The 24,310-nt window shown below is 44.1% G+C and overlaps 1 protein-coding gene across 4 annotated transcripts in view; it reads left to right on the top strand.

The window, feature by feature from the left end:
* The first annotated feature begins 7,912 nt into the window (after positions 1-7,912).
* ADPGK (ADP dependent glucokinase) overlaps positions 7,913-24,310 on the top strand; it is a 32,330-nt gene continuing 15,932 nt past the window's right edge. For 2 of the 4 annotated variants that reach the window (XM_069595591.1, XM_069595590.1), the window contains exons 1-3: positions 9,338-11,217; positions 15,799-16,024; positions 19,492-19,554. In XM_069595591.1, the coding sequence (XP_069451692.1) occupies positions 11,129-11,217; positions 15,799-16,024; positions 19,492-19,554 (378 nt within the window). In that variant the 5' untranslated portion in view covers positions 9,338-11,128. Of the gene's footprint in view, positions 8,258-9,337; positions 11,218-15,798; positions 16,025-19,491; positions 19,555-24,310 lie in introns of those variants that run through there. The other 2 variants (XM_069595587.1, XM_069595588.1) reach the window with 2 other exon arrangements.

Below are 24,310 nucleotides of genomic sequence, written 5' to 3'. Positions count from 1 at the left end.
AAATATTCATTTATGTATTTGACTGGGTCTTAGTTGCAGCATTCAGGATCTTCCATCTTCATTGCAGCATGCGAGATCTTTAATTGTGGCATGTAAACTTTTGTTTGCAGCATGTGGGATCCAGTTTCCTGCCCAGGTATGGAACCCCCTGCATTGGGAGAGTGTAGTCTTAGCCACTGGACCACCAGGGAAGTCCCCAAAGCAATTAACTATTGATACACACTACAGTCTGCATGCTAAGTCGCTTCAGTCGTGTCTGACTGTGCAACCCTGTGGACTGTAGCCTATCAGGTTCCTCTGTCCATGGGATTCTCTAGGCAAGAATGCTGGAGTGGGTGGCCATGCCCTCCTCCAGAGGATCCTCCCAACCCAGGGATCCAACCTGCATCTCTTAGGTCTCCTACAGTGGCAGGCAGGTTCTTTACCACTAGCCCCACCCACTATTGATACACACTAGCACATACTGTATGCTTTTATTTATATAAAATTCTGGAAAGTATAAACTGACTGATAGCAACAGAAAGTATGTCATCAGTTGCCTAGGTACGGAGTAGGAAGCAGGGATGTCTGGGCAGGAAGGGATGAGAGGGTGGACATGAGGAATCCTTCAGGGTGATGGATATGCTTATTATCTGAGTTGTAATGATGGTTTGGGATGTGTATACAGGGTAAACTTATTAAATTGTATACTCTATTGTGAAGTTTATTGTATGCTAATTTTATCTCAATAAAGGCACTAAAAATCCCAAGCACCTAGAAGTAAATCATGCTAAAAATATGCAAAGCTTCTACACATAAAAGTTTACATTATGCAAAACATTTAAGTAGGTCTAAATAAATAAATGGACATATTGTAGTCTTAGGAAATACAACTCAATAATGAAAAGATGTCAATCCTCCACAAATGAAACTGATGAAAGTCTTAACTGTTTTCTTGGTTTTGTTTTGTTGTTGTTGTTGTTGACAAGTCAATTTGAAAATGTATTCAGGAATTAAAAGAAGGCCAAGGATAGCCAAGCTGCTCTTGCAAACTAAGGTTAAAAAATTTACATTCTCATATCAAAATAGTGAGGTGCTGGTATGAGGATAAATGAATAGACCAATGGAGCAGAATAAAGGGCCTCAAAACAGATCCACGTATATGCAGATAATTGATATTGGACAAAGGTGGGAATGCAGAGTTGTTGAGAAATGACCAATAAAAGGCACTGTGCCAATTGGGTACTTATAAAAATTCCCGCCACAAAATACGCAAATCAATTTCAAAGTGGATTTAACATATAAACATGAAACATAAAAACTTACACCTCTGAAAAGGAGAATAGGGGAATATTTATTTTCATGACCTCAAGTAAGGAAATATTTCTAAAAACAGTAACAAAAAGTACCAATGACAAAGGCGAAGGCAACAATAAAAAGGAAGAAACTATTAACTACAGTAAAATTAAGAACTTTATTCACTAAGGCTATTATGAAAAGAATGAAAAGACAAGCGACAGGGGTGGAGGAAAAGATATTCACAACTAATAGATGAAACCTTGTCAAAACCGCAGTAAGACACCACTGCACATCCGATAAAATGGCAAATTTTTAAGAATCTATTGTTATGTATTTGGAGCAAGAGAAACTCATATGCTGCCAGTGGGAGGGTAAACTGATGGACCACTTGGAAAGATGTCTTATATTATCTAGTAAAGTTGAGGAGGACAAGGGTTAGCATATGACTCAGAAATTTCACTCTTAATGTATACCCTAAAGGAGCATCTGTATATGTATATCAGAAGTGTGTGCAGAGCAGTATTATACATATTAGGAAAACACTGGGAAAATTACAAATGTCCTACACACAGTAAAGTTGATAAATGAACTGCCATATTTTCATTCAGCGGAATATTGCATAGGTGCTGAGCAGCTAAAAATTAGAAAAGGTCACTGTACAGTGATCTGTGCAGAGATGCCAATCGTCCTTAAAGTCAGACAGTGGCAGTCCAGGAGGCCTGAGAAGAAAATTAAACACAGTTCTCAAGAACCAATCAGAGCAATGGCAGGGAGTGCTTGGGCACGTGTCAACCTGTAGCAGACGTGTGGTAGGCTCTTTGAGGATAACTCTACCGCCCACAACCATTTGGTAACGTAGGAATTATTTTGTAGGTAAAGAAACTGAGGAACAGAAAAGTTAAATGACTTGCCTGAGGTCGCACAGACAGTGGATGGCAGAAGTGAAGTTTTAAAACCAAGCATTAGGGACTTCCCTGCTGGCTCAGTGGTTAAGACTCCTCACTTCTAATGCAGCACCCATGGGATCAATCCCTGGTCTGGGATCTAAGATCCCCCTCATGCCACGTAATTTGGCCAAAAACAAACAACAACTGGAAAAAAAAAGAAAAACAAAACACAGGCATCAAGCCCCACAATCTCTCCATTTAAGTAGAAACTGGTGGTTGCCTGGCAACAAGCATTCACTGCCTCTCCTTTCTTTCAGAGCCCTGATTTGATTCTTTCAAAGCCATCATGATTTTGTCATCATGGACTCCCGCCTTTCTGCTGTGCCCTAGAGATGGCAGAGCAAAAGACAGAACAAGTCTGGGACCCTGACGACTGGATAGCAGAGGTGTCCTGCCAGATCAGTTTTTGCTTCCTTTCATTTACTTTTTTTCTTTATTTTAGTTTGGAAAACAACACTCGAAGGCAGAATGCTTCAAGAACAGTTGAGGTTCTTGAATTAAGAAGGAAATGCAGTTTAAAGGCACAGTTTCCATTTCCTTCCAAACATATGCTGCAAGGGTATCAGAACCCAAATCAGAACTATAGCATATACTACATGATGCTTGACAGGGCTGGCGGACACGGCCTGCAGAGGAACACCAAGCAGGAGGGCCTGTACACACAAAAGGGCTGCACAGGCAGTGTTTGTCTATTTTTAAAAATATTTATATATGTATTCGCCTGTGTTGGGTCTTAGTTGAGGCACACGGGATCTTCACTGCCGTGTGAGGGCTTTCTAGTTGTGGCGCATGGGGTGGGTAACTACAGCACAGGGGCCTAGTTGCCCCACGGCATGTGGAATCTTAGTTCCCCGACCAGGGATCAAACCCGAGCCCCTGCATTGGAAAGCAGATTCTTAACCCCTAGACCACCAGGGAAGTGCCCAGGCAGCGTGATGGCAGTATTCCAAGGAGCCTGAAGTGTCCAGAGAGCACCATGGGACCCGCCCGCGCTTCCCCTGCATGCTGACTAGTTTGCCCTGTGAAGCTCTTGGGTCCCCGCCAGACAGAAGCACTGCACCTCCCGCTTCCCCCTGCTCAGCACTCTCTCCGAGCAATTCATCCTGAAGTGTAAACGTAGGACCACTGCACCGTTACATCCCCACACACTAAGAAGCTCCCAATCCATGCAGCAAGGTTTGGTCACTGGCAAGGAACCAGCACACCTCTCTTCACTGCTTTTCTGCCACCGTTCTTGTCACCCAGCTCCTGTGCCTCCAAGGGCGCCGCTGCGCCCCATGCAGCAGCCCAGCCTCTGTTTTGCTGGTTTCCTCCTGATGCAGCTTAGGGAGGAGGATGTCTGACAGCCTGAGAGCTCTGGCTCCAGACACAAAGCCTGCTCTTTTCAGATCCCAGGACCCTTTATTTCTTCTCTTTTGTCTCCTAGGAGTTTTCTATAACCGTCAAAGCTGTGCTCTGATGCTGGCCTTTGGGTGTGACCTGTGTTGGGCGATGTCCCCGGTAACAGCAAAGGCCTTGACACGGTATGGACTTCAGCGAGCACCTTGGATCAAACCCTAGAGGCTTGAAATGATGGGAAAAGTGGGTTATCCCAGCTTTCATGAGGCCTGTTTGGTCCTACTTTAGTTTCTATTCCAAATGTGGGAACAAACTTGCTTCTTAAAACCTTTCAGGTCACATGGGTTGTGCGCTGGCTGGTGGCTATGTCATGGCTAAGGACTGTGCCTGTGTTAGTGGCTCAGTCGTGTCCAGCTCTTTGCGACCCCATGGACTGCAGCCCTCCAGGCTCCTCTGTCCATGGGATTCTCCAGGCAAGAACGCTGGAGTGGGTAGCCATGCCCTTCTCCAGGGGATCTTCCCAACCCAGGGATCAAAACTGGTCTCCCACATTGTAGGCAGAGTCTTTACCCTCTGAGCCATCAAGGAAGACCTTGCCTTAAGCTAATTTGGGACTGACAGGACTCTGCTAACTCCTTATATAAATATGGGATCTGCTCCTTGGCCTTCCAGGTCAGGGTCTTGGGTGGGACACCTGTAGCCTCCATCTGCCTCTGAATTTTCTGAAATAAAGTTGCTTTTTGCTCTCACTTCAAGGTCCTCAGAGAGATAACCAATAACAAAGGCCATGTCTGGAAGCAATTTGGGTTGGGGGAGGGGTGCCTTGAGGCTTGTACAGTCCTTTTCTATTTGTTCAGAACTGGGCAGCCCCACCTATCCACTTAGGGCTGTTTTGTATAACTGCCCCAGAAATCTAACTTCAAGAAAAACAATTGGCTTGTAAAGCATTCCAGAGTCATTAAACAGATCGATGATCAAAATCTGAAATGACTATTGCTCACTAATGAAATCTTTCAAGAGGAACTGTAGTGCCAAGAACACTGAATGCCTGCCCCTGAGCCCTTAGTGAGGAGTAGAAGGAATCAAGGCCCCTGTGACTGGTATGAGACCAGAAGCCCCAACAAGCTCCACCACGACGGGCAACGCTCACTCATATTCTGCAATTCCTGCAGCTCCTGCCTCTAATTCTCAGAATTAGATGAGTACCATGTCCAACCCCACCACCACCCACAATGCAAACTGACACTGAACCACCAACCAATAGGAGCACAGAGCATCTATCTCTGGCTTGCTGCAGTTGCCCACACAGTACTAGCACCCTGTTTGGACTTTTTTTAGCTGCACCTTGTGGAATGTGGGATCTTAGTTCTCCAATCAGGGATCCAATCCAAGGCCCCTGCATCGTGAAGCTCAGAGCCTTAACCACTGAACCGCCAAGGAAGTCCCCTTGGACTTTTACAGGAGAAATCAACTTCCGTTTTGTTCAAGCTGCTGTTGTTTGTTACCAGCCTGGGTTCTTGAACTCTTTAATCTACAGAAATTAATAAGAGGCCAGACAAGAAATCCAGGCAAGGCTTTACTGGAACTCATGATGTAGCACAAGGCAGTGAAAACAAGTAACAGATGTCTTTGCTGGCTCTCTAAGGGAGGACGAGTGAGCTGGTCCCTTAAGGGGGGTAAGGGTAAGGGTGGACTGGTGGGTCTCGTTGGAAGGTTGGCTCAGGTGGTTTGCCCACCCTCTTTGTGGTGCTGTGTGCAGGGATCACATTCAGTACTCTGGTTTGGCTCCCAGCACCTCAGAAGTGGCAGCTGGCAAAGGGAAGGAGAATGGGAGAGGGTTGGATTGGGAGTTTGGGATTAGCAGATGCAAACTGGTGTATATAGGATGGATAAACAACAAGGTCCTACAGTATAGCACAGGGAACTATACTCAATATCCTGAGGTAAGCCATAATGGAAAAGAATATGAAAAAGAATGTACATATTATGTATGAACAACTGAGTCCCTTTGCTATGTATGAGTAATTAATACAGCACTGTAATTCAACTACACTTCAATTTAAAACAAGGTGGTGGGGGGCGGTGCTTCCCTGGTGGTTCAGCCGGTAAAGAATCTGTCTACAATATAGGAGACCTGGATTCAATCCCTGGGTAGGGAAGATCCCCTGGAGAAGCGAATGGCTACCCACTCCAGTATTCTTGCCTGGGAAATGCCATGGACAAGAGGAGCCTGGCAGGCTACAATTCATGGAGTTACAGAGTCAGACACCACTGAGCAACTAACACTCACTTTCAATAAAAAATATGTTTTAAAAAATTAAATTTAAAACAAGAAGTGGCGGTTGTTTCAGCCTTTTTGTATCTTATAGTTCATAATTTGCCTGACTCCCCATGTACACAGTTATTTTTAGTCCCTCACAGTTTCTTTGTATTCTGTTTCTCCAGGAGGAGGGGAGGAGACATTTCCCAGATTCCAGCCTGTCTCAGCTTTGCCTCTGTGAGTAAACCTCAAATTCTAGTATGAAATATTTGAATGTTGCTAATAGAGTAGATCTTAAAAGTCCTACAAGAAAAAAAAAAAAGAAAATTGTTATGTAGGTAATAAATGTTCACTAAACTTTTTGTGGTAATCATTGCACAAAATGTATGTGTAGTACACCTTAAACTTGTACAATGTTATATGCCAATTATATCTCAATAAAACTAGAGGGGGGAAAAGTTCTGGCAGGCCTAGGAAAAAGCAGAATTCAGTACAAAGTGCTGGCAGCTTAGCAAGTCTCCTGGGAGCCAGAAGGGAAGGCCCCAGGTGGCTTTCTCTTTACATCACTTTTCCTCTTCCTCTAAGCTGGTTTGCTCCATGTCTTCCCACAGCTCAGCTTCCTCAGCTCCCCCCTCTAAAACTCCACCTTCGGAATATATTTAACTGGCCCTATCTAACCTTCAACATGACGTGACCTTGCAGGTCCACAACCCAAACCAAGTAGCTACAGACTCTCGACTCTTGGCTCAAATTCTCAGTGGAGAGACGTGCTCTCTGGCCAGTCAGTGAATTCACTGCTTTTGAATTACGTGCTGGTTCAGTCACTTACAGGGTGGTAGGAAAACCTGCTCACTGGGGGTCATGTGGGGGAGCAGTTTCTCTGGGAACTAACTGGCATGTCTCCCTGAGGTGAGAGAAGGGGCAGGTAACTCTAGTGAAGACAGCTTCACACAGATCTCACTGGCTCCTTTCTTTTCTGTAATAGCCCAGATCGCTTCCTGTGTGAACATCTCCTTTGAAAGGGATGTTATGGTCAGGTGGGCTGGGTGGGGTGAGACAGGGAGGGGATGAAACCAGGATGGGGAAATGCTGGGGGAATGAAGCCAAATGCCCAAGATCAAAGCTAGAGAAATCAAGAACCACTGCCAAGTCCAAAGGTCAGGAGCAGAGTGGAAAATCGGACGCAGAGCCAAGGTCAGGAGCCAGCAGAACTGGAAAAGTGGAAACCATCCAGGAACAAGACCAGGCCCTGGCAAGACTACTGCTGAGAATGAGCTGGCAGCAAGCCTAGCTTCACTGACTCTCAACCAAGGCTCACACACAGAAGAGTCATAGTGAAGACAGGGTCTGCTGGGTTTAAGTCATGTTACCAAGGGAGAAGAGGAGAAACCAGAGTTTCTTAACGCAGGTCCAGAACCCCTTGTGTTGTACACAAGATTGTGTGCATTTGTGAATGTTCTGAGGTTGTTAAAGGGAATAGCGCCCCCAAAGGGTTATTTTAAGGTTCGAAGCTGATCATCTAGCGAGGACAATCCCTCCGGACTCCCCTGTCTCGGCAAACGCCCCCAAGCAGCTGCAGGTTTCGGTCACCCTCCAAAGGGACAGAATCCCCCTGCCACTCTTGTCCTCAAGGGCTCACAAGCAGCGCTGCTGCCATCGTATTCCTCCGGGGAGCGCCAAGCCCCGGGTCTGAAAGAGGGTGAGTTTAGCTAACAATGGAGGATGGACAGACGGGCAGAGGGACCGATTAAAACAGGGGGAGTGTGATTTATGCCCCTCTGAGGAACTGCGGGTTCAGCTCAAATGGGAACACCGACAGGCTCAAGGACTGACATGAGGTTTACCCGCTTCTTCAGAATCGGTCTGGTTTATCCTACTAGGAAAACAAACGGATCCTTGCCTCTCTATTTTTGGGTACGGATGGAGTTCTGGGAAAAGGTACAGCGCCCGGACAGGCATTATGGCCTTTGTCCAACCTCCCTCAGACACTCAAAACCGCGCGCGCCCCCAAGAGCTAAGATTCGGACCAAGGAAGAGGAGTCTCCGCCCCTCTCCACCGCCCCGCCGCGCCCCGCCCAGCCGAGGGACCACGACGCGCCGGCGTGACGTGGCGCGCGAGTCTGCGTCGGCGCGTGCTGAGCCCGGAAGAGGCTCGGGCCGGGCCAGGAGGTGTTCTCCGCCGCTTCCACGCCTCTGTCTCCATGGCGCTGTGGCGCGGCTCCGCGTACGCTGGCTTCCTGGCGCTCGCGGTGGGCTGCGTCTTCCTGCTGGAGCCGCAGCTGCCGGGGTCGGCCCTGCGCTCGCTGTGGAGTTCGCTGCAGCTGGGGCCCGCGCCCGCGCCCCCAGGAGCCGGCTCCCCTGAGGGCCGGCTGGCAGCCGCCTGGGACGCGCTCATCGTGCGGCCGGCCCGGCGTTGGCGCCGCGTGGCCGTGGGGTGAGTGCCTGCGGGGCCTGCCTCTCTGGGTGTCTCCAGGAGGTGCGGGCGCTCTGGGCCTCTGGGGGCCGCCTTGGCGGAGGTCAGACGGCTTGGGAGCTGGGAGGTAGAGCCGGCGTGGAAACAAGTTCCTAGAGGTCCCCCGGAGGGCCCTTGGTGCTGGTGTCCACACTACCTGCCTGGCTGGAAGCGTCGCACGTCTGGGACGAGCCCCATTTGTCACTGCTACCGGGGCTCACCAGACTGCTTTTTCCTCTCTGCTGGCCCCTGCACCTTCCTCGTCTCTGTAGGACCAACCCCTGTTAAGTCGCTTCAGTCGTGTCCGACTCTGTGTGACCCCATAGACGGCAGCCCACCTTGCTCCCCCGTCCCTGGGATTCTCCAGACAAGAACACTGGAGTGGGTTGCCATTTCCTTCTCCAATGCATGAAAGTGAAAAGTGAAAGTGAAGTCGCTCAGTCGTGTCCGACCCTTAGCGACCCCATGGACTGCAGCCCACCAGGCTCCTCTGTCCATGGGATTTTCCAGGCAAGAGTACTGGAGTGGGGTGCCATTGCCTTCTCCGGGACCAGCCCCTAGAACCAGCCTAATAGCCTCTTGGAAATCCCGCTTACTCGGTAAAGTTCAAGTCGCTTTCATTCCAATCTCTGCTCTTCTGGCGGTTACTGCTTTGCAGTCAGAAATGCTTGGTCTTTCCATTTCAGTGGCACCCTCTTGCTTCTGAACTACTTGAAGGTGTGGTCGCTGTCTTTAGCTGCTGAGTTTCTTTCTTTATGCCTTGTTTTCGCTTCCTTAATGCCATAGTCTGGAGACCACCACTCTACTGAAACTTCTCTCTCAAAGCTTATCTAAGCCTTGTGGGTTTTCATAATCAGCTTCCACTTTTAGTCTTCACTGTCAGCTCTCTGCAGCCTTCCACGCATTAAGCATGCCTTCTCCTTGAAACTCTTTTCTTCCCCAGATTTCAGTGACATTGCAATTTTAGGATTCTCCCAAATCACAGTGCCTCCTTTCTTTATATTCTCCTCTTGCTTGTAAGTAAATTATTCCCTCTACAAATTTTAGTTCTTGTCTAAGTTCAACTTGAATATCTTGCCACAAAAGCAGATCTTCTACCAAGTACGCTACTAGTTCTGTGAGTATTGGGACCACAAAGGGTAAGGTAAAGCAGAGTTATCATGAAGATTAAATTATCTTTGTTATTTAGCACAGTGTCGGCTTTAAAGAGTAGACAGCTAATGTTAGGTAGTACTTATATATATGTTAACATTTTTATTGTTTCTTCATGTGTATCTTCTTTTAACTCTTTCAAGTTCAGGCACTTTCACCTGTATCCTTATCAGCTTAATTGTCCTCCCTGGTTTTGTGAGTCTTCAGTCAATTTGTGGGCTTTCCAGGGGGTGCAGTGGTAAAGAATCTGCCTACCAATGCAGGAAATGCAAGAGACATTTTCTTGCATTGCAAAATGCAATGGGTTTGATCCCTGGGTTGGGTAGATCCCCTGGAGCTATTCTTGCTTGGCAAATCCCATGGACAGAGGAACCTACAGTCCATGGGATTGCAAAAGAGTCAGACATTACTGAGCACACGCTTTAAATACTCATTAACTACATGGTATGCGGCAGGTCCATGCTATGTTCTAAGAATCCGGGGATGGATGAAGCAAGGTCCCAGCCTCATTTTTTGGAAACAAATATGTTCATTATTGCATTACTTCACTCAGGCTGCCGTAACAGAGGACCTCAGACTGGGGGCTTAAACAGCAAAAATTTATTTTCTCACAGTTCTCCAGGCTGATAATCCGAGAGGAAGTCCTCTCTTTCAGGCTTGCAGATGGCTGCCTTCTCACTGTGTACTCACATGGCCTTTATTCATGAGCACTTCCTGTGTCTCTTCCTCTTCTTGAGCTGACAGTAGTCCTATGGATAATGGCTGCATACATGCGTACTCAGTCACCTCTGACTCTTTGTGGCCCCAGGGGCTGTAGCTCACCAGTCTCCTCTGTCCAGGCAAGAAGACTGACTTGCCATTTCCTGCTCCAAGGCATCTTCCCAACTCAGGGATCGAACCCTCACCTCCTTTGTCTCCAGCTCTGGCAGGCAGGTTTTTTTTTTAACCACTGCACCACCTGGGAATCCTGGATGATGGCCTCATTTAACCTCAATTACTTCCTTAAATAGTCCCTATCTCCACATATGGTCACATTTGTGGTCAGGGCTTCAATATGAATGGGGTGCGGTGGGGGAGAGGGACATAATGCTGTCCATAACAATTTTTAAAAAGTGCTTTCTTGTGTCCCAGAGAATAACTAGTAATTCTTCCCAGGATGAGGTTTCAAGAGAAGCTCCATCTACAAGCTGACAATCCATTTACTATTGCTACATCACACATTACCCCACAACTTAGCTTAAACCAATGGTCATTTTATTCCATGATTCTGAGGTTCAGTTGGGCTCGGCTAGGCGATTCTTATTTGGGGTTTCGTGCAGTTTCAGGCAGATGATGGCTAGGCCTGGGATCATCTCAAGGTGTTGATTGTTGTCGTCAGCTGTGACCTAAGTTGTGGTTTTACCTGAACACATACAGGTGGTTTCTCTTTGTAACTGTTTAGCTTTCTCGCTGCAGGATGACTGGATTAGGGGAAGGAATTCCCCAAGAGGACCGAGCAGTAGCGTTAATACCTTTTATGACCTAACCTTAAAAGCACACAGTGTCACTTCTCCCATAGGCTCAGGTCCAAATGGTTTTGAGGAGACGGGACAGAGAACACACCTGGGAGGGAGGGACGTCAGCGTCTCATTGTAGAATGAACACGTGGGACGGGACATCTTGTGGCCACCTCGGAAAATATATTCTGCTACAGTGACTTGCATGGCTCAGGCTCTGGAGAAAAAAAGAATTTATCCACAAGAAGGCTGGGGAATCAGCCCACCTGGGAAGAGAGAACCAAATGTGAAAAGGTATTTGGCTTGTTTGGCAATAGCAGGTTGGTCCTGTGTTTAGGGCAAGGACTTTATGATAGATGTCGAGCTGAATCTGAAAGGGGCCTTATGTGTCAGTGTGGGTGATGGGAAAACCATAAAAGTTTATAAGCAGGTACAGTCCATGAAGTCGCAAAGAGCTGGACACAACTGAGCATGAATGGGCGTGCACACACACAAATGAGGCTGAGTCCTTTTCACAGACTTCACTGGAGGAATGGAAAATTTGAGGGTGGTTCTGACCTATTTGACTGCTTCACGTTATTTTTGTGGGTAACAGACTAATAAAGAGGAAAGTCTTGAGACCCTGACACTAGCTACAAAGCCATAGAGCTTTATCTTGTTTGGCATTGGCGCTAAACAGGTGAGATTTGACAAGAGGTTAGATGTGGTGGAGTAAATAGAGGCAGTTCCAAATGACACGTTCTTAGTATTGGGGATATTATAACTTCGTGTAGGCAGACACATATATTGTCAAGCTTTCCTGGTGGCTTAGTGGTAAAGAACCCACTTGCAATGCAGGAGATGTGGGTTCAGTCCCTGGAGAAGGAAATGACAGCCCACTCCAGTATACTGGGCTGGGAAATCCCGTGGACAGCGGAGCCTGGCGGGCTACAGTCCGTGGGGTCGCACAAGAGTCAGACACAGCTTAGCATATATACTGATTTGCCCATGATCTCACAGCTGTCAAGTGCCAGAGGTGCCGCTGAAACCTGTTTGTGGCTCTATGTGCCACATTGTTGCCATGAAGAGAGATTAAGAAAGGAACCAGTATGTGGTAGAAGGTAACCAGTTTGGTTTCAGAGGGGAGAAATGTGCATGCCTATAGGATTATAGAGGAAGCTGAGCCCTCAGCTGCTGACAGCTAGAGGCTGTAGTTGAGGAGCATGGTCGCAGTTTGGAGACTCCAGCACCTAGGTTGAGGCCAGAGGCTAGACAGCGTCACCCAGGAAGAGAACAAGAAGGGAAGGTAAATGGCAGGGGTGGGGGAGGGGTGGGCACTGCCAAGTAAGGGCCTGATGGGAAAGGACCAGAGAAATAAAGGAGCAGTTTCAAGAAGATGGTCAATGGCAAGCCCACAGCCACATCTTTCTAAAATGTATGCTGCCTCCTCTGCTTCAGAACCGGGCTCTGGTCCTAAGACTTGTTGGGTGCATGATGAATCCCTCATTCTAGCACTCATTCTCCCTCACCTGCTTCACTCTGACCTTTGAAACCTGCCTTGCTCTTCTTGGACCATGTTCAGACTCTCCTAACTGGGTCACCATTCCTGTTGTGTCCAGGCACAAGGTTAATCCCTTATTCTATGTCTTTGCTTGTGCATGCTCCTTGTGGCTTTCAATATCAGATAAATCTGGGTTTGAATGTGGGCTCCTCCAGTCATGACCTTGGAATGTAAGGCCCCCAGCCTTACTCTTCTCAGCTGAAAGCAGTGATGACTACTTCCTGTCTTAGAATGTTTTGCAGATTGGTGTGGTCTGTCTGAAAATGCCTGCCTTCTCTGTCCAGAGCATCATCCAGGGTGTGGCCCAGGGACTACTGACCCTGCCCTCTTGGGTTTCTCTTCTCTGTGGTTGTGTATCTTAGAGCGATTATGATTAGCTTTCATACTATCTCAGGCATAGTGTGAAAGCTGAAAAGAACCTTAGGAAACGTTTTACAGATGATAAAACAGAAAGGAGGTGATAAGAACCACGGTCCTTGTCTTTAAGGAATTTACAGACTAGAAGAAACTATTCTTCTTTCCCACCCCAACCCTAAATCTCTGATAATATGCCTGGCAGCCCTGGCTCCCCGTGCCCTCTGCTAGCACAGCCACTTGTGTAGGCATTCAGCGTCTGTTACCTCATTTTACCTTCCAGTTGTTTTATCTGTGTCTGTGTTTTCTCAAAACTCACATTGTAATCTTTGATACATTTCTGTGAAATTCTGCGTAAGTGTCAAATGAACATAATTTTGTCTTCTGGTTTTTTTGCTCCACCCTGACCACCCCCCACATGCACATACTTCTTTTCCCTATAAGTAGTATGCTTGTTTACATTTTAGTGTGCTGTTGAATTGATGTAAGTGGAGAGAAAGATTCCTGTTCTGTTTGAAGCATTAGAAAATATAACTAGGAAGCAGAGGTAAAAGTACTTTGTTTGGTATCTGGCACACAGTAGGGTACAGTGATTTTATTTTAATAGCTACCAAGTAAGTTTTTTCCTAAGATTTTCCTCTTTAGTATTCATGGTGTAATTAGGTGGGGGATGGAAAATGTTCCTGTGGTAGTTATATTGTTTAAACTCAAAATTAGTTCGGTTGGGTTTCCTCTTGTGCTGCAAAATGTGGTAAATAAACAGTGTTCTTTTTGGTTTTGTTTTTTGTAACTGTAACTTTCTCCATTCTCATCTTTAAGAAATCAAATTACTTAAGTTCTCAGCAGAACTAGATTCGGAAGTGATGTGTTTATTGACGTCTGTTTTGAAGTCGTTATTTCCAAATATGGGTACATCCCTTGGTATCTGAACCTTTGCTATGCAGACTCAGGACCCAAATCCATTTAGATACATTTATTTTAGGTAGGACTGCTTCATGGAAATAATGTCCCACACTATCCAAACTTTCACTGTGTGAACATTGGAAGCCTTCTGGAGTCTGAGAGCCAGGGATACCTGTATTCCTTTTAAGCTTCTACCCTTCAGACATCTAATGTGATGTCCAGTAGAAATAAAGGACACTCCGTGTGAGGTGCCACGGAGACCAGTTTACAAGGTGTGTGGTTCGCATCATGTAAGGCTGTGACGTGCGGTCAGTGTGTTTTATGTGCTTTGTATGATAGGTAGACTCACTCTTAGGTTATGCTTTCCCAGTTGACCAGAGTAATTATGTATGTTTGACTTCAAAAGAATAAGACCATTTGAGTATTTAAATGCTGTATGGTAGGCAAAAAGCTTTTCAAAAATGTGGGATTCATAGGAGAAGAGTTAATAATAGAATCTTAATGAGAATGTAGTCAGTTTTGTGTTGTGAGGAGGGCTGTGTGTCTTCCAGCCCTTGTAAACCTCCCATGAGTGATGTAAATGATATCTAACCCACATGAGGACCTTTTAAGAATTATTTGTACGGTTCTAAAAGTAATGTATGCTTATCAATATTAAAAATACATCTAATGAAAAATAAAATTCCTCTCCCTTCCTGCAGTCTCTTTCCTCATCTTTAGAGCTGGCCACCATTAACGATTTGGTGATCAAGAGATTTTTAAAGGAGACTAGAAGGGAGACATTGTGGTTATATATTATACACCAGAATCCAATTCATTGGGCCTTCTTGATTGATGAATTTACCCTCTGATTTCATGAAAAGTGAAAATGAGGTCACTCAGTTGTGTCCGACTCTTTGTGACCCCATGGACTGTAACCTGTCAGGCGCCTCCGTCCGTGGGCTTTTCCAAGCAAGAATACTGGAGTGGGCTGCCATTTCCTTCTCCAGGGGACCTTCCCGACCCAGACTCTACCATCTGAGCTACCAGGGAAGCACACAACTTCTGGTTTCATACCTACTTGGAACTAACATGGAAGGGAAGCCACCCTTGTCACCCAAAGCCTTTTCATTTGGTCATCCAACCCCACTGGCAGGAATGGCAGAGGCAGGAATAAAGGTACCTAGGGACCTCATCTACCTGCGCAAAGTATTTGGAACTTCTTTTTTAAGAATTGGCTTTTGGAACACACACACACACATACACACACACAACACTGAAAAGGTAAGCCACAACTTCTCCATGCATGCATGGGAGAGGTAGGGCCAGACAACCTTATGTGTATTTTATTAATCTATATGCCTTAACCAGGTGATACCACACTGACTGCTTACTAGTCTTTAAAGTTCATGATGAACACCTGCCAAGTGTTGAGTTGTTACAAGGCTGCAGGTGCACTTAAGTCTTTAAGCCATCACTCAGCTCTCAGTTTCACCTGGAAGTAGTCAGTGTATTTAACCACCATCCTCAGCTGTCTTTTGAGGGAAGGTGGCTTTTGACCAAAACTTTTACTTTGCTTTCTCTGTAGCAAGCAGTGTTCCTAAACATGTATTATCTTACTTGATCCTCACAACGGCCCTGTGAGTTAAATACTCATATTACACGATTTTAGAGAGGAGGAAACTGAAGACAAAGAGATTAAAGTGACTTGCCCAGGTCACACAGCCAGGGTGAATCCAGGCAGTTTGGCTCTGCCATCATTTTCTCAGAAATGGTATATTTGTGTTATGATACTTTGTTCTGAAATGCTGAGCACCTGTCTTCTCTCTTTGTAATGAGTGTAAAAGTTTACCAAACTATTGCCAGGAGTCCTGTGTAAAAGTTTACCAAGCTATTGCTGGGATAAGACATACATGTCCAGATAAAGTAATCCTCCTTCCACCATATGCTATTTGCCTTCCAGGCCAGGTTTCAGATCCACTACCTCTGTTTCCCTGTTTGAGCACAGGCCTCTGAAACATTTCCCTGGTGTTAAATGCAAAGCTGTTGCCCCAGTGCTTCTGTTTGTCTCTCACCATCTCTTCCTTCCTTCCTTCCAGCGTCAATGCATGTGTAGATGTAGTGCTGTCAGGGGTGAAGCTCTTGCAGGCGCTTGGCTTGAGTCCTGGGAATGGGAAAGATCACAGCGAGCTGCATTCAAGGAATGATCTAGAAGAAGCCTTCGTTCACTTCATGGGGAAGGGAGCAGCTGCTGAACGCTTCTTCAGTGATAAGGAAACTTTCCATGACATCGCCCAGGTTGCATCAGAGTTCCCAGAAGCCCAGGTCTGTCTACCAGTGGTAAATTAAGATAGGGTGGGAAAAGATACTTTGTATGATTTCTAGAAGCAACCAAGCAACTCTTCTCCAGTTCGCCCATAGAGGGTGATTGTTGGCAATACAGTTCTGTAGTGTTTTTCTCTTTTTGGAAAAGTGTGTATCTGACCTTCCTTTAACTCTGCTGTTGCTAGTCATTTCAATTCAGCCAACATTAACGAGGCCTGCTTACTAAAATTTTAGTCCTGAGTTACCCATGAGATTGCTCTTCTTTCCTGTTACTCAGGTTTAAAGTAGGAAAATGTCTACTCCACAGTTGTTTAGGTACTGCTTGGCTGATACCATGCAGTAATATTAATATGGCTCAGTTCTTCCTGAACCAAAAAAGGCCAAACCCACAGAGAAATAGTGACAGTGTCACTCCTCCTTTTCCCATATTGTAACAGTCAAAAATGTCTCCCAGCATGTCAGATGTTTCCAGGGTCGGGCCCATGACCCTGAGAAGGGATGCAAAATCACCCTGATTGAGAACCTCTGGTCTAGTTTGGTGGCTCTCTGACCTGAATGCACATCAGAGTCATGTGGAAGGTATTGAAACACACATTCCTGGGCTGCCCTTCCAGAGTTCTGATTAGTACTTGTGGGGTGGTTCCAGGAATTTACCGTTACAGCAAGTTTCCTGGTTATGTTGATGCTATTCTGAACACCTTGTTCTGAGAACCATTTGTCTACAGGGTAAAGACTGTCAGAGATAGAACTTAGGAGTCTCCTTACCCACCTGGTGGTCACGAACAAGGCTCTGGAGCCTGCATGGTCCAGACACTTCTTGAAGGCTCACACACGTCTTAAGGGCAGGATTTTGTTGTTTAAGCATCTCTTTTACGCCCACTGCATCTCATGAGCATCTCATCCCCAATTTTTACCTAAAATCTTCTCTTACCCATCACCCCAGTCTGGGTGTATTTCTCACTTGGGGAGCTCTTAAAGTTTTTTTTATTCTTTGGAAGCCACCCATTTGAACATTAGCAGTGGGCACTGGTATTTCCCAGCTGAGTTTCTCAAGGAGACAGCAAGCTGTTAAAACCTCAGTTAGTCATTTTGATAGCTGAATTTGGTAGTGAGATTCTGATCTTTTTTTTTTCCTTTCTGTACACACAGCATGGCTTGTGGGATCTCAGTTCCCCAATGGAATCCTAATCACTGGACTACCAGGGAACTCCCAAGATTCTATCTTTTATGAAATAGTCTTGAAAGTTCTAACAAGATGGCAAATCTACTGCTTAAAAGTCTTTAAGATTGTAGTAACTAAAACACCAGTTTGCTTTCTGTTCTAGTCTCTTTGGCCTTTTGTTTCATAATGCAAACATTTTTTCTACAGAAATTTTATCTATCTTTTACATCATCAAAATTATTTCTTAACATTGTAAAACCTAAAATGTGTTGTTTATCTTCCACTAGTCTGACACTTCATTTGGTACTTTGTCAAACTCCCTTAAACTATAAGGCAGATGGACTGATAAACAGCAGTTAATAATAACTATTATCTGAAAACTCTAAAATCCATTACATGGAATCTTAATGTTTCCCCTGGGATTTTTAGTAAATTCTTCTAGCCATCAGAGTTAAATAAAAAACTAAAGTTAACATGTTAAAAGGCCAGATTTCAGCCTGTATATCACAAAGTTTCAAATTTATCTCTAGAAAGCCATACTGTCCCATCTGAATCCAGTGATCCGTCAGCACAAAACTTGGTTGGACTAAAAGTGTTGTTGAGCATCTAGAATTGAGTTGTTTAGTCTGTGCCTCTACGTGGGGCTAGGGACTAGAGAGGTAAGGTGATAGCATTCAGTCCTTCCAGACAGGGCTGTTGATGCAGTTTCTCAGCTTACATAGTAGAGCATCAGCTTTATTTCCTATTTGTCAGGTTTCCAGAGCATGTGAATCCATCCTTAAAACAAAGGAATACGAGAATTCTCTGCTCTTCTCCTTTAGTCCTCAGCTGAGAGATGTGGTGTGTCTTCTTTTAGAACCCATTTCCTTTCGTGATGCATCAATGTGTGTTTCTTCCTTTCTCAAAATCTGGCAGCAGTTACTGAGCACTTGCTGTAAGAAGACAGTCCTTGCCCTGAAGGAGCTAGACATGTCCCCAGGTGACACTAGTGCAAGAGGACAAGGGCTGTAGTGGAGGTCTGTTCTGAGTCTAGAGGTGGCAAGTAGCAAAGGATCCGCAGTCCTCTCTGGAAGGAGGATTGTGGAGATGGAGGTGACCATAGGGAAAGGGCAACAGAAAGCAGTACAGAAGAGGTGACGTTACAGCTGATACTTGAAAAGTGATCCCTGACCAGTGAGTGAGAAATGGAGCCATCCTGGTCAAAGCAGCAGCATGTGCTTAAAGGCATAGACACAGAGAGGAAGGCAGACTTGGAGAGCTGTAGACAGGCAGAAGCAGAAAGGAAAGCAGGGGACACATAAAGACCCGTGTACTTCACTTAGAGTTGGATTTTAAAACTGATTGAAGAAGATGCATGTATCCCAGTGTTCATAGCAGCATTATTTATAGTAGCCAGGATAAGGAAGCAACCTCAAGTGTCCATCAGCAGATAAAGGTGTGTGCGCACGCGCATGCATGTAATAGACTCTCAGCCGTGAAAAAGAAGGAAAGTGTGCCATTGTAGCAACATGAATGGACTGGGAGGGCATTATGCTTAGTGAAATAGTGTCCGAGAAGGACACATACTGTATGATATCACTTAGACATGTGGACTCTAAAAAATACAACAAACTAGTGAATGTAACAAGAAACAGACTCACAGATAAAGAGAACAAACTAGTGGTTATCAGTGAGGAGAGGAAAAGGGGGAAGGGGCAGTATTGGGGTAGGGGATTAGGAGGTACTAACTATTAGGTATAAAATAAGCTAGGGATATATTGCACAATATGGGGAATATAGAAAATATTTCATAATAACTATAAATGGGATATAACTTTGAAAAGGTGTGAATCACTACATTGTACCATTGTAACATAAATATAAGGGGAAAAAATTGAGAGTTGGATTTTGGATCATTGTAGTATCGAACGATTTTCAGGAGGAGACTGACATAGTTGTACACTCATTTTAGAAGGATCACAGTGCAGAAGATAAAGTCTGTCCATACTTGTATTCCCTTTTGTTTCATTTATCTGTTCTGGTTGCCTGGAAGCTCAAAGCCAAGGTTGATCTACAGTTAAGGCAATTACACTGTTTTCCAAAGGTAGCAATTTGTTTTGTTTTTTTCACCTTTCCTTATAACTCATTGTCTCCTCATCTGTGGAGTTAATGTTTTTATTAACCCCATATGTGTATACTTGTTGTAAAGTCACCTCAAATTGTTTTGGGGAAAAATGGAGTATAATTAAATAAATCAAAACATTATTAAGCTTGAGTAGCATAGTTATGCTAAAAAACTGCCTAATAACCTTGAACTGTCTTACAGCACTATGTAGGAGGAAATGCAGCTTTAATTGGACAGAAGTTTGCAGCCAACTCCGATTTAAAGGTAAGTCAGATTCCCAGATTAAAACCTATGTCCTTCACTAGTATTTCAGTAATTTTAGGGGCAATACTGAGTACCTGTCCATTCCTTGATTCAACTTGCCTGGGATTCTCATTAGGAATATAGTCATCGAAGGACAGGAGTGGTAGCTAATGATTCCTGAGTGTTTGCTACGTGTCTAATGTTGTCTCCAGTGTGTGATGTAGATTACCTCATTTAATCCCTGCAATAACCTATAGGGTCATAGATACTGTTGTTGGTACTGTTATTGTCATGCTTTCTATGTGAAGCTTGAGGCATGGAGAGGTTTACAGCTAGAACAATTGTATTGAACAAATAGAACAGTTGTAACCTCAGACCCCAGAGTCCATGTCCTCGAGTACCTTACCAGGTAGTCATTAAGAGCATGTGTGGGCTCTGGAGTCAGTGCCTGAGGCTGGGGATTGTACAGTGATGAGAGAAGACTTAGTTGGCTGATTCTTGAGGCTGGATCCAGAGTGTTAAAAACAGAGGCCACTGGATGGGGGTTGTTAGGGTCGTGTCTTCAAGTCTTAAATCATTTGGTTTAAGTAGAAGTAAAATCACTGCTATTTTCAAAATAGCTTCTGAGTAAGAAGTTCTTTTTTTTGCTGCAAGTGGAATAGGTCCGAGAGGGAAAGCCAACAAGGAGGTTATTGCTGTTGTCTTGTAAAAGCAGTCATTTTGCAGCGAGACCACAGCACTAACCTCCTTGCTGGCTTTGGCTCGAGTAGCCAGAAGAGGAGAAACATGTCTGTCTAAAGCCTAGTGGAATCACTTGGTGATAGACCGTATGTAGGGACAAAGAAGGTAAGTTTAACGGAGATGGTTCTGAAGTAAATGAACCTGAGAAGTGCAGAATAGATGTGACTACTGACGATGGAGAGAGGAAACCATCAACAGTTCCTAGGGGTGCCGAATCAAAAGTGCAGAGGCGGACCCAGAAACACAGATAAATGATCAACAGTTTGAGGGGACAAAATTCATATGGACCCACAGCGTACACCGAGAGATGGATGTGCTTAGATATAGAGAGCATATTAAAGTGTGGGCATTCACATTTTTATAAGGATTAAAGTTTTAATAAGAGATTACAGTGGGAAATTTTTTTGAGTCACTATCTTTATAGATAGTAATAAACTCTCAGACAAAGAATATTTGAAGTTCCAGAGCTGATCTTTAGAAGTATTGCCAGCTAATGGATGAAAAAGAAGATCAATCGTAAGCTCATTGGAGAGAACCCAGGCCCTTTGTATCAGAATCCTGGGCATTTGTTTGGGTCCCTAGAAGAATGCCCTCTTGACCCTGAGAAGTAATTTAATTCTGTCCCTGAAGTTCTAGGTTAGATGTTCCTTTCAGTATTTCCTCCTGAGACCAGTATTTGCTGTTGGTCATTGGAGAAGCTGGGCCTGAGACCAGTCCAATTGGAAAGTATTCTGGTAAGAAAAAGGGGAAGGAAAAAAAAAAAAAAGAGAGAGAGAGTCTAACCTTAGTAAAAGATTGAGGGGAAGAAAAGGGTATCTGTTACTTCTTCATCAGATTGTTATGATCTTCACAATAATCTGATGAATTTAGGTATTACCATCCTTTTAAAGAAAGGAGGTCCAGAGAGGTTAAGTAATGTGCCCAGGGTCACCCAGCTGATGGTGGGTGATAAAACAATAAAGCCAGGATTCAAACACCAGGCTCTGCCTTGACCTCACCACCCTATACTGCTGTCTCAGATTCAATTTAACTTGCTAAAATGCCTCTCAACATGACCAAGTGATATCTAAAAACAACCACAGATTAAGGAGAAGGAAATGGCAACCCACTCCAGTATTCTTGCCTAGAGAATTCTGTGGACAGAGGAGCCTGGTAGGCTGCTGTCCATGGGGTCACACAGAGTCAGACACGACGGACGCGACTTAGTATGCATACGTGCAGTGGAGAAGGAAATGGCAACCCACTCCAGTGTTCTTGCCTGGAGAATCCCAGGGACAGAGGAGCCTGGTGGGCTGCCGTCTACGGGGTTGCACAGTCAGACATGACTGAAGTGACTTAGCAGCAGCAGCAGCATTTTCCATAGGTAATAATAATCATTAACATTTTCATAGTTCTTACTGTTTCCCAGGCACTGTCTTAAGTGCTTTGCTTTATATTAACCTATTTGATCCTCAAAAAGCCCTTGAGGGAGGTCTATTATTATCCCCATTTTGTAGATAGGAAAAATGAGGCATAAAGAAGTTAAAGCTGTTCAAGGCCACATACATAGTAAGGAGTGGAGCTAAAGTTTGAACCCAAGTAGTCTAGCTCCAGAGTCCATGCTGTTTCCAAGCAAACCAGGGTCTCAGAAATAGACCCTGGTGAATATAACAAAGGCAGATGTTATGGAATGGTGAAATAGAAGCCAGATAACAGAAGAGAGCAGTGTCTTTATGAAATATATTCTGGAATTTAGCCAAGAAGGAGATGTTGGATCTTGGCAGATGCTGCTTCTGCATCTGTTGAGATGATTGTGTGGTTTTTGCTTTTTACTTTGGTAAATGGTAATTACACTGATTTTTCAAATGTCGAACGAACCATGTATCCCAGAATAAACCTCACTTGCTTCTGATGTAGTACCCTTTTTATATATTGTTGGATTCAGTTTACTTACATTTTGTTTAAAATTTTTACATCAGTTTCCCTGGGGGATATTAATCTGTATTTTTCTTTTCTCATATGTCTGTCTGATTTTAATATTAGGGTAATACTGACCTAATAGAATGAATTGGGGAGTATTTCGATTTTTTAAAAAAAGTATTTGTGTGGAATTCACCAGTGAAGCCCTCCAGGCATAAAGTTTTTCCTCTGTTTGGTTTTTAGTGTTTTATTTTTCCATTTCACTTTGTTGTTGTTTTGGGGAGGGGAGATTAAAAAAATTTATTGGAGTATAGTTTATTTGCAATGTGGTGTTAGTTTCAGGTGTACAACAAAGTATATCAGTTATACATATATTCACTATTTTTTTAAATTCTTTTCCCATGTAGAGGCCTGAAGTTTTTGATGTGGGAAGGTGTTTAATGATTTGATAAAAAGAAATTCAGATTATCTACTTCTTGAGTGTGCTTTAGTAGTTTTGTCTCTCAGGAAATGTGTCCATTTCATCTAAATTGTTGAGTTTATTGACTTGAAGTTAATCATAATGTTCCTTTACTCCTTTAAGTCTGTGGAATCTGTAGTGATGTTCTGTCTTTCCTGATACTGGTAATTTATATCTTTTTCTTTTTCCTTTTCCTTGATAAGTTTGGCTATTGGTTTATCAATTTTATTGATCTTTCCAATAAATAGCTTTCAGTTTCATTGATTTTTTTTCTATATTTTTTTTTCTTTTCTATTTCATTGGTTTCTATTTGTTTTTAATTTAGCTTTCATTTTCTAGTTTCTTAAATTCGTGGCTAAGGTCACTGATTTGAGAGCTTCCTTTGTTTTCTGATGCAGGGTGTTTAGTGCTGGAAGAGTGAAGTCGCTCAGTCGCTCAGTCGTGTCCGACTCTTTGCAACCCCATGGACTATAGCCTACCAGGCTCCTCCCTCCATGGGATTCTCCAGGCAAGAGTACTGGAGTGGGTTGCCATTTAATGTTCCCCTCAGTACTATCCCCCAGATTTTGATTCTTTGTTTTTATTTTCATCCAATCCAGATACTTTCTGATTTCCCTTTGATTTCTTGAGGTGAGGTATTTAATAGCCTATCTTGTGGAATACTTAGAAGTGTTATTTAGTTTCTAAATATTGAGAGGGTTTCCACATATCTTTATATTATTGATTTCTATTTTAATTCCATTGTGATCAGAGAATATGCTTTTCTGATTCCTGTTAAATTTATGGAGACTTTTATGACCTTGCAGATAGTGTATCTTGGTGAGCACTTGGGTGGAGTGTTCTATCAATGTCAGTCAGGCCAAGTTGATTGTTTTCAAGTCTTCTAGAGTCTTCTGATTTTCAGTCTGCTTGATTTATCTACTATTGAGAGAGAGACTGACATTTTCTACAATAATTATAGATTTGTCTGTTTCCCTTGAAGTTCTGTAACTTTTTGGTTCATGTGTTTTTAAGCCCCTTTTTAGATGCATAACTGTTTAGAATTGCTTCATCCCTTCATGGACTGACTTTTTTTTATCATTACCAGGGATAAAGAAAATAATTTGATAATATTCTTTGCTCTGTAATCAATTTTGATTAAAATAGCCTTTCCAGTTTCGATTAGTGTCATCATGATATATCTTTTCCCATTCGTCTGCTTTTAACCTGTTTGTGTCTGTATATTTAGCATGTGTGTCTTGTAAGGCAGCATACAGTTGAGGCTTGATTTTTAATGCACTCTGACATTGCTTAGCTTTTGTTTTCTGGCTCCACTGGGTCTTCGTTGCTGTGCTCAGGCCTTCTCTAGTTGCTGCGGGAAGGGGCTGCTCTCGCGGTGCGCAGGCTTCTCTTATTGCAGAGCAACGGCTCCAGGCCGCGTGGGCTCATTAGTTGCGGTGCATAGGCTTAGTGGTCCCTCAACAAGTGGAATCTTCCCACCAGGGATCAAACCCATGTCCTCTGCATTGGCAGGCAGATTCTTAACCACTGGACCATCAGGGAAGTCCTTCCTGTCTTTTAATTGGGGTATTTAGACCATTTTCATTTAGCATCATTGTTGTTATATCAGGTTAAATTTAAATCTCACAGCTTGCTTCTTGTCTCTTAGCGGTTGATGGGATTAATGATGCACCTTTT

This window comes from Ovis canadensis, chromosome 7 (assembly GCF_042477335.2).
Source record: "Ovis canadensis isolate MfBH-ARS-UI-01 breed Bighorn chromosome 7, ARS-UI_OviCan_v2, whole genome shotgun sequence".
NCBI lineage: Eukaryota > Metazoa > Chordata > Mammalia > Artiodactyla > Bovidae > Ovis > Ovis canadensis.
Note: the sequence above shows the minus strand (reverse complement) of the source record. Positions and strands in the feature narration are given on the sequence as shown.